This window comes from Paroedura picta, chromosome 2 (assembly GCF_049243985.1).
Source record: "Paroedura picta isolate Pp20150507F chromosome 2, Ppicta_v3.0, whole genome shotgun sequence".
In the NCBI taxonomy this organism is placed as follows: Eukaryota; Metazoa; Chordata; class Lepidosauria; order Squamata; family Gekkonidae; genus Paroedura; species Paroedura picta.
Window position 1 is genome coordinate 24,420,833 of NC_135370.1, and position 14,599 is coordinate 24,435,431.

General features: G+C 49.0%; 1 protein-coding gene across 4 annotated transcripts in view; it reads left to right on the forward strand.

The window, feature by feature from the left end:
* The window catches only part of GLS (glutaminase), an 87,026-nt gene extending 73,122 nt beyond the window's left edge, over positions 1 to 13,904 (forward strand). For all 4 annotated transcript variants that reach the window (XM_077319503.1, XM_077319505.1, XM_077319504.1 and 1 more), the window contains exons 15-18: positions 7,159 to 7,220; positions 8,016 to 8,092; positions 8,179 to 8,242; positions 11,060 to 13,904. In XM_077319503.1, the coding sequence (XP_077175618.1) occupies positions 7,159 to 7,220; positions 8,016 to 8,092; positions 8,179 to 8,242; positions 11,060 to 11,219 (363 nt within the window). In that variant the 3' untranslated portion in view covers positions 11,220 to 13,904. The remainder of the gene's footprint in view (positions 1 to 7,158; positions 7,221 to 8,015; positions 8,093 to 8,178; positions 8,243 to 11,059) is intronic.
* Positions 13,905 to 14,599: the final 695 nt, after the last annotated feature.

Here is a 14,599-nt window from a genome sequence, read left to right on the forward strand (position 1 = left end):
GATCTGGATAAGGCAGAGGGGTTTTCATTCTCGCTTGTATCTGATGAAATGAGCTTTGACTCCGGAAAGCTGATACTGTGGGGGGGAATAATTAGGCCTTTACGTTCCTGCTGGACTCAAGATTTTGTGGTCTGAACACTAATTTCAGGTCAACAGAGAGCAAATGGTCCCCTGCACCCCATTATTGCCCTGATTATGCAAAAAAAAAACGCTATAAAAACATCATTGCAACTTATTTCTGCCACTGTGCTTTCAAAGCACAAGTCTGTGGAGGCAGCTTGAAAAGTGAATGCCATAACCAACCACTGTAAAGAAAAGCCACACTAGTCGCTTTGCAAAGCTAATGCCAGGGGAAGCAGGAGATCGGAGACAACATTTCTGACAATGGGCTCTCTCGAGAGGCTAGCTTAGAACAGAAATTCTGGGAGAACCGCGGCACCCACCACCACCTTCCTGTTGCCCACCAAACGTTCTGAGAAAGCAGGTGGGATCTCGCCACGTGGGGATCCTGATTCGCCATTGGTAGTTTGGCATAGCCTTCCTCCGCATAGCAACCACAGAGCTCCTTGGTCGTCTCACACTGAAGTACTAACCCGGGCCGACCCTGCTTAGCTCCAGGGGCCATCCACTGGAGATCTGATTGGCTTTGCAGATTCAACTAACATTTGCAGATTAACATGTGTCAGTTTTATTATCTCTGTGACTCTTCTTTCCCGGTGTGTGTTTAAAAATTTTCTTCTCTTGTCTCCTGCACTTGGGCTTCCTATGTATGTGCATGTGGCTCCATCTTCCACGGGGGCCGTTTTGTGGCCCGTCTCCCGCAGTGGCCATTGTGGCTGTGCCCACCACCCTGTGTCAGAATTGCAAAGATTTCCACAGGTTCGAAAGGATTGGGACTTCTGTCAATCTGCGTTTGACAGATTCAAATGGGTAGCTGTGTTGGTCTGAAATAGCAAAATAAAATCAGAGTCCAGTAGCACCTTTAAGATCAACAAAGATTTATTCAAGGCGTGAGCTTTCGAGTGCAAGCACTCTTCTTCAAACTAAGAACTCCCCCCAGCAGCCAGGAAGAACACAAAGGAGCTTCCCTGGAGTTCTTAATCTGAGGAAGAGTGCTTGCACTCGAAAGCTCACGGCTTGAATAAATCTTTGTTGGTCTTAAATATTGGACTCTGATTTTATTCTGCATTTGACAGTTCTTGAAGTGTCGACAAAACTAGAAAACCATAAGAATTTTTGGATTACTACAATGGAGAAAGATCCCTGTGTTTCATCGACTCTTGGGTCATAAATCATTTCAGAGGAGGCCATATTTTCGAGGCTGACTGGGTTGCGGAGAGGCGAGGTCCTTAAAACTGCTCAGCATACCCAAAACCCTCTTTATCACTGCCGAGTCTAGAGTGAGATGTGGTCTTCCTTTTCGACCCAGAACGGCCAGTTTACTCTTTCCCCCGTGTTTGTACGGTTACCGGTGGCAAACCTTTCTTCTTTACGAAGATTGTTTTTATGATCTTTGTGGAACATCTGGCAGGATCAATATTTCAACGCAAGGTTGTTTCATGAGGAGAAAAGGAACAGGAATTGAATCGGTGATTGAATTTTTATTAGACTATAAACCCCAGTGTGGCCCATTTTGAGGAAAATGTGGTCTATAAACTTTAAAATGAAGCAAACTCAATTATGTCAGTTTGTGAAGCTTACAGTTCACTCAGACAGAATACCACCTTAGTGGCAGACCAACTGCTTGGCATTCAGAAGGCCCCCGCATCTCCAGTTGGAGGGACCAGGCAGTAGGTGATCCAGAAAATCTCTGCCTGAGACCCTGGAGAGCTGCTACCAGTCTGAGTAGACAAAACTGACCTTCATGGACCAGTGCTGGGAGGTGGCTGTGGCTCAGTGGCAGAGCCTCTGCTTGGCATGCAGAAAGTCCCAGGTTCAATCCCCTACACCTCCAGTTAAGGTTCAGGTAGGAGGTGATGGGAAGGACTTCTGGTAGAGAATTGGGAGCCGTCATCAGACTGACTAGATAAATTGATCTTGATTGAACCAAGGGGGTGTGATTCTGACTAAGTCAGCATCATGTGTTCCCCTGTTCAGCCTTACCAGAAAAATCTGTAGAAAACCACCATAACACTGATTCTGTTGATAGTATATTCCCACTTGGCTGTCTTCATGCCTTCTTATCACTTAGGCTGACTTGCTCGGTTCTCGCGAGGGTGAATGAGCGATTTGCCTGCTTCTTCCTGCCAGCATCTTTTAAACTATTTGACACCTTGCTTTCTTCACCCATGCTTATCAATATCCTTAAGGCTTTGGCCGACCTGACCCGGATAGGCCAGGGGAGACTGAGCCCATCAGATCTCAGAAGCTAAGCCGGGCTAGCCCTGGCTAGCGCTTGGAAAGGCAACCTCCAAGGAATACCAGGGTCTTGACGCAGGGGCAGGCAATGGCCAACCACCTCCAAACCCCTCTCGCCTGGCTGCCAGATATCCTGGCTGCATAATGTACGCATCACACAATAAGGGGGTGGGTGGGTGACTAGCTGGCTGGCTGGGTAGATAGATTAGATAAATTAGAGAGAGAGAGAAGAGAGAGGGAGGGAGGGAGGGAGGGATGGATGGAGAGAGAGAGAGAGAGGGATGGATGGATGGATGGATGGATGGATGGATGGATGGATAGACAGACAGACAGACAGACAGTCAGACAGATAGGCCCTTGGGGTTCTATACTGCAACCATCCCGTGCAGTCCTTTCCCTATGTTGCCTTAGATTACAATTCTGTAAAATGGGACACTAAGCTCTAGCTCTAGCTTAGTGTCATGGGTTTAAAAGGCTTTCTCCGTCAATATAACATGGAAGGTTAGCATTTCGCTTCCTGTGGAAGACTGGCTGGAGAATCTAAGGGGCTTCTCCTTGTCGCAGATGGTTTAAAGGACTCAGAAGAAAAAAGGAAATCACGAGGCACAATGATATAGTAGTCTTCTCTATGTTTATAGGTGAAAAGGTTATAACATAAAAGTCTAAATGGTCAAACATATGATCAAACATAAAGAGTCAACCAAAACGGGATCCTAGGTTAAGTGACCCGCTTTCTGTTTTATCTTTGTCAGTGGTTGCTCTTCCAATATACTGTCACAGTAGTGGTCGTAATATCACATTGGCAAAATGCTCATAATTGTCTGGGGATTTCATAAAGTGCCCCAGGAGGCAACATTAGGGGGAAGGCCTCGGTCTGCTGTTGACCATCACGAGGAACTGATTGGTCGTTGTGTGAGACAAGATGCCAGACCTGGCAGACTATTGGTCTCATCCAGCAGGGCTCTTCTGATGTTCTCAGGAAGCCCTCAGCCTCTCTGCTCTTTTGTTGGCTGTCCAGAGGAGCTGGTTGGCCACTGTGCGAGTCAGGATGCTGGACTAGATGGGCCACTGGTCTGATCCAGAAAGGGTCTTCTTATATTCTTATGAAGGACTCAGCCTGTACTCCCTGTTTTTGGCTGTTCAGAGGAACTGGTTGGCCACTGAGTGAGACAGGATGCTGGACTAGATGGACCTCTGGTCTGATCCAGCAGGGCTCTTCTGATGTTCTCAGGAAGGCCTTGGCCTCTCTGCTCTTTTGTTGGCTGTCCAGAGGAGATCCAGCAGGGCTGCCCTTAAGCCCATCAGGGTCAGCCCTGGTACTTTAGATGGCAAACCAACAAGAAAATGCAGGGTTGCTATGCAGAGGCAGGCAATGGCAAACCACTTCTGTTTGTCTTTTGGCTTGAGAGCCCTCCAGGATTGTGACTTGGCAGCCTTCCCACCACAGAGTGTGGTCTTCGCTATACAAGCCAGCGTGGTGTAGTGCAGGGGTAGTCAACCTGTGGTCCTCCAGATGTTCATAGACTACAATTCCCATGAGTCCCAATTCCCAGCAAATGCTGGCAGGGGCTCATGGGAATTGTAGTCCATGAACATCTGGAGGACCGCAAGTTGACTACCCTTGGTGTAGCGGTCAAGAGCAGCAGACTTTAATCTGGAGAACCAGATTTGATCCCCCGCATACATCCAGCTGGGTGACCTTGGGCCAGCCACAGTTCTCTTAGGGCTGTTCTTACAGAGGAGTTCTCTCAGAGCTCTCTCAGCCCCACCGACTTCACAGGGTGTCTATGGTGGGGAGAAGAAGGGATAGATATTTGTAAGCTGCTCGGGGACTCCAGGAGATGAAAAGTGGGGTATAAAAAACAATTCTTCTTCTCTGCTATGTGCCACAGAATGTGGCCCAGAAAATATAATGTTTTGGGATGAAACTGAAGATCCCACGGGCTACCTGCCCATTCCAAACAAGAGCTTTGAGAGAGTCTCTCTCCATCTGTCAGATGACCAAGTTACAGGCCGTAGCGAGGTTGTTTTGAAGGCCCATTCCGGTGAGATGTTTTAACGTCATTGCGATGTTATTGAAGGCTTGGTCTTCACAGCTGACAGCCTTCACGGGGACCTTAATTACCTCCCTGATGGAGCAACAGACTAGCTTCACTACAACCCTACTCACCTCGCGCAGTTCAGAATATCTGAGTTAATCCTGGATCGAGCCGGATTAGCGAGGGCACATCCTTGGAACAACAGGGTCAAAGGCCCATCAAGGACGACAGCTGTCTCCGCTTTTGGACGCCTGCCCCCCATGCAGCTCTAGCGAGGGGCAAATCAGATCACACGGCAGCCGGGGAAGCGGCCTGCGTTCTTGGTGCGGCCGAGTCATTATGGCACAGGGAAGATCCAAGATGCCTTCCCAGGGGGCAGAGAGACGGGTCAAGAGTAGGCACGGGGGAGAGAGAATCTAACACTCTCATAGAATGAAACCCTCTGCTGGGCTCCATCCGAGGACATCTCTGAGAAGACCTTGGCCTCTGTGTTCGGTTTGTGGGCTCTCTAGGGCTGCAACTTGGCTACGGGGGGATGGAACAGGATCCTGGACTAGGTGGACCACTGAAAGCCTGTTTGGTGTAGTGGTTAGGCGTGCGGACTTCTAATCTGGCGAGACGGGTTTGATTCCTCACTCCCCCACATGCAGCCAGTTGGGTGACCTTGGGCTCCCCACAGCACTGATAAAGCTGTTCTGACCGAGCAATAATATCAGGGCTCTCTCAGCTTCACCTCCCTCACAGGGTGTCTGCGGTGGAGAGAGGAACAGAATTCTATACCAACCCTATACCAACAGAATTCTTTTTATGTTCCAATGAAGTCTGCCCAATACTGCGAATTCTCAGACTTAAAGCCGTATTTTGCCCCCATGTGCCCAGTATGTTCTGATTGCTACAGGAGGCTCTTGAGGGCCTGTTGTAGAGAGACGGGGTCCTGAAGTTCAGGTCTGAAAGCCAGACGAATAGAATTAACCGAGCTCTAAAGCGTAGCGAATAGTATCCCTGGTGCATAACTGTTCACAATGAGCGGCACACGCATTGTTGAGCAGAGAATCATTGGTGGATGTTAATCTTTCCGTCGGCCTCGATGTCGTAAGCAAGGATTTCTCAGCCACTGAAACATCAACATGGACGGGGGCGTCTTCTGCTTCCTTTTTCCTGCCGGAGAGATCCTGTGAGAAATCCAAAGGGAGGAGGTCAACCCTGTCCTCGAGCAACCACTTCTGATGGGAAGAATGGAAGGAAAGAAGAACATGTTAGCTTCCTTAGACCCAACTGCTGTGACCTCCGGCATGAAATTTTCAGGCAGTTAATCGGATTTGGAGCAAAGTGATTCTGTTCCAGGGCATTTTTGTGCTGTAGAGAGGCTGGTGGTGTAGAGAGAAGGTTGTCCCCTCTTTTTAATGAGGGAGGATGTGCTTTGAGATGGGGTTGTGGGAGGAATTTGCTTGCTAGAGGAATCAACCCAAGATCAAAAATTCTTCACGTCATTCTGTGATCCGGATCACTCCAGAAGGACTAGGGACCCAATGCGAATTAGAGGTTTTCACAGGGCACACTTGACATTCTGGGTAGTTTGGGGAGCCAGCATGGTGCAGTGGTTAAGAGCAGTGGATGCTAATCAACAGGTTTGATTCCCCCCTCCTCTTCCACACGCAGCCAGCTGGGTGGCCCTGGGCTAGTACAGTTCTCTCGGAGCTCTCTCAGCCCCACCAGGTGCCTGATGTGGGGAGAAGAAAGGAAGGTGATTGTCAGCCACTTTGAGACACATAAAGCCAGCTGGGTGACCTTGGGCTAGTCCCAGTTCTCTCAGGGCTCTCTCAGCACCACCTAACTCCCAAGGGGTCTGTTGTGGGGAGAGGAGGGAAAGGCAATTGTAAGCTGCTTTGAGTGAAAAATGGGGAATAAAAACCAACTCTTTTTCTTCTTGGTGGCATCCAATACTTTAGGTATTTGCAAGTATATCTTCGCATGGTTTGTTTCTTTTCAGCCAAGGAAGAAAATCGCACTTCATTATGGATGGGAGGGTAGAACAGTATCTTTTCTTTTCTGCAAAATTTCCCCAGAAAGCTTTCTGGTAACCAGCTGCCAGTGTTCAGGGACCTCCTGAGACCATCTAGATTGACCTGCTGAGAGAGTATCCTTCTAATGCAGGACTAGAGCAATAACAAAGTGACAGGGTAGAAACCCTAGAAAATGCCTTAGAATCAACCATGTTAGGTAGAGCAGGGTTAGTCAACCTGTGTTCCTCCAGATGTTCATGGACTACAATTCCCATGAGCCCCTGTCAGCAAATGCGGGCGGGGGCTCATCGGAATTGTAGTCCATGAACATCTGGAGGACCACAGGTCAACTACCCCTGAGGTAGATAAGAGAGTCAGAGAACTAGATGGTACTTGTTTGGGCTGTGGGGCTGAAGGAAGCCAGGACCACAATGGTAGTTCTGTCAACTCTCTATTGTGACCCCAGCATGGTGTTTCAAGGGGCAAAACAGAAATGACCCCCCTCCGAAACAAAACAAACAGCCCTCTTTGAAGCTGTCCTCCAGGGAAGGGCAGGGTTTACATGCAAAAAGAGAATAAAGAAAGACTTGCCTGGCCGCTGCCCCGTTTGAGCAGTCTGTGGTAGCCATCGTGGTGGGTAAGGACACCGGGAGTCTTGAGCACTTCTTGCCATATTTGAGCTGCTTTTCAAACTTTCCAAGAGACAAAAGGGAAAAAGCCAACCCCTTTTTGAAACTTCTTTCTTTTTCAATTTGCAGGTTAAATCCGTCATCAACCTGTTGTTTGCGGCCTACACGGGGGACGTATCAGCACTGCGGAGGTAAAGCTGATATTTATTTAGTGCATTGGTTGAGAAAGGCTGCCATAGGCCTTTGGTAGTGACCGCCACAGGAATAAGCAGCTTTGAAAGGAGATTAGACAGATAGATTTGTGGAGGATACGACAATATCTACTAGTCATGGTGGATGAGGGGGCCTCCACATTTGGAGATACTACCGAGTGCCAGGTAGCAACATCAGGGGAAGGCCCCGGACTTTCTGCCCTGTTGTTGGCTTTCCAGAGTACTGGCTGGCCACTGCATGAGAAAGGAGGCTGGACTAAATGGGCCACTGGTCTGATCCAGCAGGGCTCTTCTGATGTTCTTAGGAAGGCTGGACCTCTCTGCCCTTTTATTAGTCCTCCAGAGGAACTGGTTGGCCCCTGTGTAAGGCAGGAGGCTGGACTTGATGGACCTCTGGTCTGATCCAGCAGGGCTCTTTTGATGTTCTTAGGAAGGCCTGGACCTCTCTGCCCTTTTATTAGTCCTCCAGAGGAACTGGTTGGCCCCTGTGTGAGGCAGGAGGCTGGACTTGATGGACCTCTGGTCTGATCCAGCAGGGCTCTTCTGATGTTCTTAGGAAGGCCTGGACCTCTCTGCCCTTTTATTAGTCCTCCAGAGAAACTGGTTGGCCACTGTGTGAGGCAGGAGGCTGGACTTGATGGACCTCTGGTCTCACCCAGCAGGGCTCTTCTCACGTTCTTATGCACGGCTTGTATTTGCTTGGGCATCTTGAATCAGAAGTGACTGCTCGACGACAGGGTTGACCTCCTCTGTTTTCCCGTCTTCCCTCTTTAGATTTGCACTGTCAGGCATGGACATGGAGCAGAGAGACTACGACTCCCGGACGGCGTTACACGTGGCTGCTGCAGAAGGTTGTGCCTGTGAATAATGACTGAACTCGCGGTTGTGTTTCGCATGCCTAATACCAGTGCATTAAAGCGTGCCTTTTGTATTGTAGGTCACGTAGAGGTCGTTAAATTCCTGCTGGAAGCCTGCAAAGTGAATCCTTTCCCCAAAGACAGGTGAGCGCCTGTGCCCAAAAGCCCAGGGTTATGAGGAACTGCCCGTGATCTCGGGGCTGCCTCCCCTTCAGAAGCCCTGGGCCTCCCAGGAGTTCTCATGTTGAAAAGCTGGAATGTCAGAAGGGAGCCGGATGAGAATTCTGCTTCAGATTAAAGGGGTTTGGTCAAGAACCACCCAGGGGGGAGGGAGGAGCAATCCAGAAATTCTAGGCTTGTTCCCAACATTTACAGAACAGAACGTCTTATTATGTTACTTGAGAAAAATGCAAAGTCAAGAATATGCTATAAAACTTGGGTCGCTTACATTTTCTGGTACGTTAAGATCTTATCGGCCTTCGTACGTGAACAGAGGTAACTAAGGCAGCTGGATCCAGTACTGACTTTGGCAAGGCTAAATTCATGGATTTCAGTGACCTTGTGGGCACCCAACGTAGGATCAGGGGCTTAGTGACACCCTGGGAACCTGGTAGGTGGAATGTTGCAGCATAAAGACTTCTGTGAACTGCGCCCACCCGTGGTCTTCACGGTCCCGTAATCCGTAACATAGTTTGTGTTTCTCCCCCAGGTTTACTGCTTTTAACGCACGCAAAATATTCCACTAGTGTTAAACAGGCTTGTGAAATGAGTCAGGTATTTACAGCAAATAGTGCAGAGTGGGTCTCCTGCAAACCTTTTTCCCTTCTTGCCCAGAAAGCGTGCCGTCAGATATGACTGCGAATATACGCAGGTGTGGTCTCCCCCCCCTGCAATGTTTCCCTTAATCTGCCTGAACCTCATAATTAATCTCTGCCGATTTCACACGCTGTGACCTTGTCTGGTCGCTGTTCAATAGATTACTGCTGACAGACTAGAATGCCTCTGCTAATGGGCTTATGGAAAACGATTGAAAAGACAGTCACGTTACCAAAATGTGCGTCTGAGTTTGCTTTTCCAAAACAGGAATATAACTGCTAATGTTCGGGGGGGGGGGGGGATGACATGTGCATGCGTCAGCAACCTGGGGTGTTACTTTGGTAACAGTTTGGTGTAGTGGTTAGGCGTGTCGGGTTCAATTCTGCACTCCCCCACAAGCAGCCGGCTGGGTGACCTTGGGCTCGCTACGGCACCAATAAATCTGTTCAGACAAAGCAGTGACATCAGGGCTCTCTCAGCCTCACCCACCCCACAGGGTGTCTCTTGTGGGGAGAGGAAGGAAAGCCAACTGTAATCTGCTTTGAGCCTCCTTCGGGTAGAGAAAAGTGGCATATAAGAACCAACTCTTCTTCTTTGCCGCTTGTGTGTCTAGGAGAACCACTCTCAGCAGGGGCTACATGGCCCCCTGGGGGGTCCTGACACTTTTCTTGCACCAATAAAGCCTAAATTCTTTTGACTTGCTCAATTTGGGCTCTATTGAGGTATACATTTGTCGGTGACCCATCTGTGGTTATGACTTTGGTCTTGTCCACATTTATTTTTAAGCCGTAAGATTGGGCGATGTAGGCAGTGTCACAGAGGGTGTTAGTAGCTTATGCATCTGCATCGGCAAATGCGGCACTATCCTCTGCAAACATGAGATCTGCCAGGAAGTTGTTTTGGCCATATTGAACTGCACATCTATTCTTGAATAGGCTTACTTAGAGCTGCTGCAGGAATCACTGCAAGCCAGGGTGGCTTGAATGTGGTCAGGATGGCCAGTTGGGTTGCAGGCCTCTTACCTGTTGCATCCATTATTAAGAAGCTCAGGTTTGTTTTAACTCATTGTGGGGAAAGATCCAAATGATCCATAATGGCACATTCTTTCAGCATTAAAAGGGGTGGCCCTGTGTTGTATCTAAAATCCAGCATTCACACCAAGACACACTGGGTATAGGTTTTTATACAATCCGAATAACACACCCAAATTAAGTCATTATCTAATCAACCATGCTATACAAAGTTATTTATTATATTTATATACTGCCTTCCCTGAAGGCTCAGATAAAATATTTATCCAATCAACACTTATATCCTTAGTCTTGGTCCATCTTGAAGCACCTGATTTTTTTTGTTTTGTTTTGTTTTGTTTTTTGGTGGGGAGGGATCCTCTCTGTCTGGGCCAGCTCCCAGGGACTTTCCCCCCTCCCACAGGCAAGCTGCCAAGGCACCTTGCAGATATCTTAGTCTGTACAAAGTTTACTATTTCTAATGACAGGATGTTTTACAAAAGGGAAAGCTCTAATGGTTGGCCCCTGTGTGAGGCAGGATGGTGGAGTAGATGGACCACTGGTCTCATCCAGCAGGGCTCTTCCGATGTTCTGTAGAACGCCTTGGCCTTTTTGCCCTGTTGTTGCCCTCCAGTGGGGCTGGTTGGCCTTTGTGTGAGGCAGGATGCTGGACTAGATGGACCTCTAGTCTGATCCAGCAGGGTTCTTCTGATGTTCTTTAGAATGCCTTGGCCTCTCTGCCCTGTTGTTGGCCCTCCAGAGGAACTGGTTGGCCACTGTGAGAGACAGGATGCTGGACTAGATGGACCTCTAGTCTGATCCAGCAGGGCTCTTCTGATGTTCTTGGAAGGCCTCTGCCTCTGCCATGTTTATTTGCCCTGGTTGGCCACTATGTGGCCCTGATGGACCCCTGATCTGATCCAGCAGGGCTTCTTCTACTGTTCTCAGGATAGGAGCTCTCAAAATCATATTGCTCCCTATGGTGCTGCTGGGCTCTAATCTAGCCCTTCTACTGGAGCCCGATGCTTCTGTCACTGTCTTAGATAAATGGGTGCCATACAAATCAATCACAGTTGCCTGAGAGCATTTCCTGTGTAAAGACCGTATCTTCCCTCCACCACCTCTCTCCTTGCAGGTGGAACAACACTCCCATGGATGAAGCTTTACACTTCGGGCACCATGATGTGTTTAAAATCCTTCAGGAGTATCAGGTGCAGTACACCCCGCCCGACGACTCCGGCAGCAGCAGCAAGGAAAATCAAACTGTACAGAAAAACCTAGACGGCTTACTATAATAACCCTCTTCGACTAGATCCAAGAATCAAGTCATGCATCTTATTTAATTGTGGAGAATCGATTATGGAGAGCGTGTGTGTTTCTATTGGCTAGTGATGTATATTTTACAGAAGTCTCTCTTTGTTACAGTGTTACTGGAGTTTTCATTTACGCACACAGGGACAAATCTTGTTCTCTGTTTTTTTTTTAGGGGGGGGACCCTTCCCCACACCACCCCCTTCCCCAAGATCCTCCCTTCATAATGTGAGCAAGATTTCCTCCTGCCACATAGAAATGGATAGAGAAGTACTAACTGTTGCTTTTTCTGTGCCCTACTTAATTTATTCTTGGCCGTTGCTGAGTGAAGCTTTACTCCGTGGGTCAAGAACACCCCCCCCCCCGCTTCGCTTGCTTAAAAAAATGAAGCCCAGTTTGAAGAGCGTGCTTGTGGGAGCGTGTGGACGGCCGCGTGGTCTTGGTAGATTTTGATAGTCGATGCTGACGTGGGTTTCGTACATGCTTATCGAGCGCATCTTCGCTTTCCCCACCCTGTGTTCTCGATATGTGGCGGCATCATGTCATTTCCTTCCCCCCCCCCCAAACTACAGGCTAGCAGTTTGTGTCCTACGTTTACCTTTTCTTTGAAAAGCACTGCATCAGGGAGTCTGTTTAAAGGTTCGCTTGACCAAAAAATCCTAGAGGAATACAACTTGATCAACTCACGTTACACATGGAGAGGTTTTGTTTTCCCTCTAGCAGCGTGCATTTGTGCACTTTTCCCCTTTCCCTCTTTGTGTACTTTTCCTTCAGCTTTACAAGTCTGTTTTTTGCTTAAGTCAGGGGTAGTCAAACTGCGGCCCTCCAGATGTCCATGGACTACAATTCCCAGGAGCCCCTGCCAGCGAATGCTGGCAGGGGCTCCTGAGAATTGTAGTCCATGGACATCTGGAGGGCCGCAGTTTGACTACCCCTGGCTTAAGTCATATCAAACCCTATTGTCAAATCTCAGCCAATCTGCACCGTATAGTGGAAAACCAGTGTAATCCCGCCCCCCCCGCCCGATATATATATATTTTAAATAATTTGTATCAAGCTACAATACGGTTAAAGCGCCAGGTGTGACTCGGCAGCAGTGGGTGTCAAGGGTGCTGCGGTGAAAGGGGACGAGCCGTATTCTGTTGGAAAGAGCGGACGATCCGGCCAAGTGGCCATCTTGCCTCTGTGTCAGACCTTCTCTGCACGCAGGCTTGCTGCAGGGGTGTTTTTGGTCCGTGACGCCATCACTGTCGGTATTTAGCCCTTGTGGAAGCTGGACTGAAACCTGGCATTGGAAATATCGCTTGCTGCAATAGCCCTCATTGCGGGGAGCAGGCCAATGAACGATAAGAACGAGGCAGAGGAGACCAGCTCTGGCTTGTGCTGAGGGTGAAGCCCTCGAGTCGCCTGTACACGGAAGTACCTTGTTGATTGAACAGATCCGACTGACCCCAGGCGCGTCCGGTTTTGCCGGCGAAAATTCAGCCTGGCCCTTAATTGCTTTTTCACCCCCCCCCCCCCCATCTCCCTTTCGGCCCTCCTTGCTTTAACCAGATTGGGGACAGAACATTTGCAGGTCACGAGACCTCGTCAGAATGGCCCGGATCGAGAAAGCCTGCAGGCCCAGGGAGGGAGGAGGTGAAGCCAGCAAACAGCAGCTAGGATTTCGTCCTGCACCTTTGTCCGCTAACATTTCAAGGTCCCGTTTCCCGTTACCTCTACCTTTCCTCCTCAGCTGGTAATCTACAAAGTAGATCACTGCGTGTGTGTGAGTATATATATATATATATAAATGTGTGTGTGTGTATATGAATACAGACACACAAGTGCATATATGCAAATAAAGCCATTTCCCCCCACCCCCAAATATGCCTTCCCCCACCCCCGCTGGAGCTTCTTCCACATCGCCCTGTCCTGCAAAGTTCATTTTAGTTCTGCCTTTGCTGTTACGTTCTGTTTTGTAAAGCTTTAGCATTCCTCAGCGGGGAGTTCTTTTTAAAATGCACATGTATTCCCGCACCATTCCTCAGTTGCAGCTGCTCACGGTTATTTGGTTAAGCTTTGTTTCGGGTTACCAAAAGCTGACATCGTCTTGCTCCAAAGAAACCCGCCCTATTGACAGCGTCCGTATTTATCATGACGAGAGGAGAGGACGCCAGCTCGATGCTTCCGACGCAATTATTACGATGGACCGAGAGTCGCCCCTTCTGTCTTTCTGTGGGTAAACCTGTCATGCCAGGCCGGCGTCCTGTTTTTAGCTGCAGAATTGCTCTGTCAACAGCTGTTTTAGTGTCCCTCAGTGTGATGGATTGGGCTTAACCTTTTGACAGGAATGTTTTACTGTAGAGCAGGCTTGGTCAAACTGCGGCCCTCCAGATGTCCATGGACTACAATTCCCAGGAGCCCCTGCCAGCGAATGCTGGCAGGGGCTCCTGGGAATTGTAGTCCATGGACATCTGAAGGGCCGCAGTTTGACTACCCCTGCTGTAGAGAATTAAACCGTGATGAATGTATTTACTTCTGGCGAGTTTCCCACGACTGAGTAGACTGAAGACTTGAGCTGTACTAATTCTGAAAAGGGGGGGCTGTTTTCAGGATTACAAATGAGAGGGTGTTGCATTTTACGACAGAATAAACAGGAGTACCAAAAAAAACACAAAAGTTCAGAAGCTGTGTCCTTGCTTTTCTTTGTCACCGTGAAACAGAACCTGGGGCCGGGAGGGGCTTTTCCGTCCGTGGACCCCTTTGGAAATCCGACACATGGTGGTTGGCCTAACTGCAGCTTCAGCTTAACATCTGTCCTAGAATCATAGAGTTGGAAGGGACCCCATGGGTCATCTAGTCCAACCCCCTGCACTAGGCAGGACACTCACATCCCTATCCTGCAGGGAAGGCCTTGGGGCTGCGGTGGCAGCTGCTGCCAGAGTAACATTTTCAAAACCACCTGCACAGCCAATCCAGTCTCCAGGGGCCAATCAAAAGCCCTGCTGGGCAAAAGCCCTTCCTGGCCCCACCTACTTTCTCAAAAGTCTAGCTTGGGCACCCCCTGGCGTGTGGACACGGAAGCTTTTGCTACACATTTTATTAACCATCCCCACCTACAGGGCTTCTGTTACAACTGCGGAGCTGACCCAAGAGAGCAGCCAGGCCCTTCCTATAAATACAAGGTTGCGTATCATTGCTTCTTGGTGTCCATCACAAAGGGTGTAGACACGTACATCAAAGGCAGTGTGTGACGGCACAAGTTACACAGCTGCCTTCGTCTTTCAACAGGATGGTCTGGATCCTTAAGCCCAGGGGTAGTCAACCTGTGGTCCTCCAGATGTCCGTGGACTACAATTCCCATGAACTCATGGGAACTGTA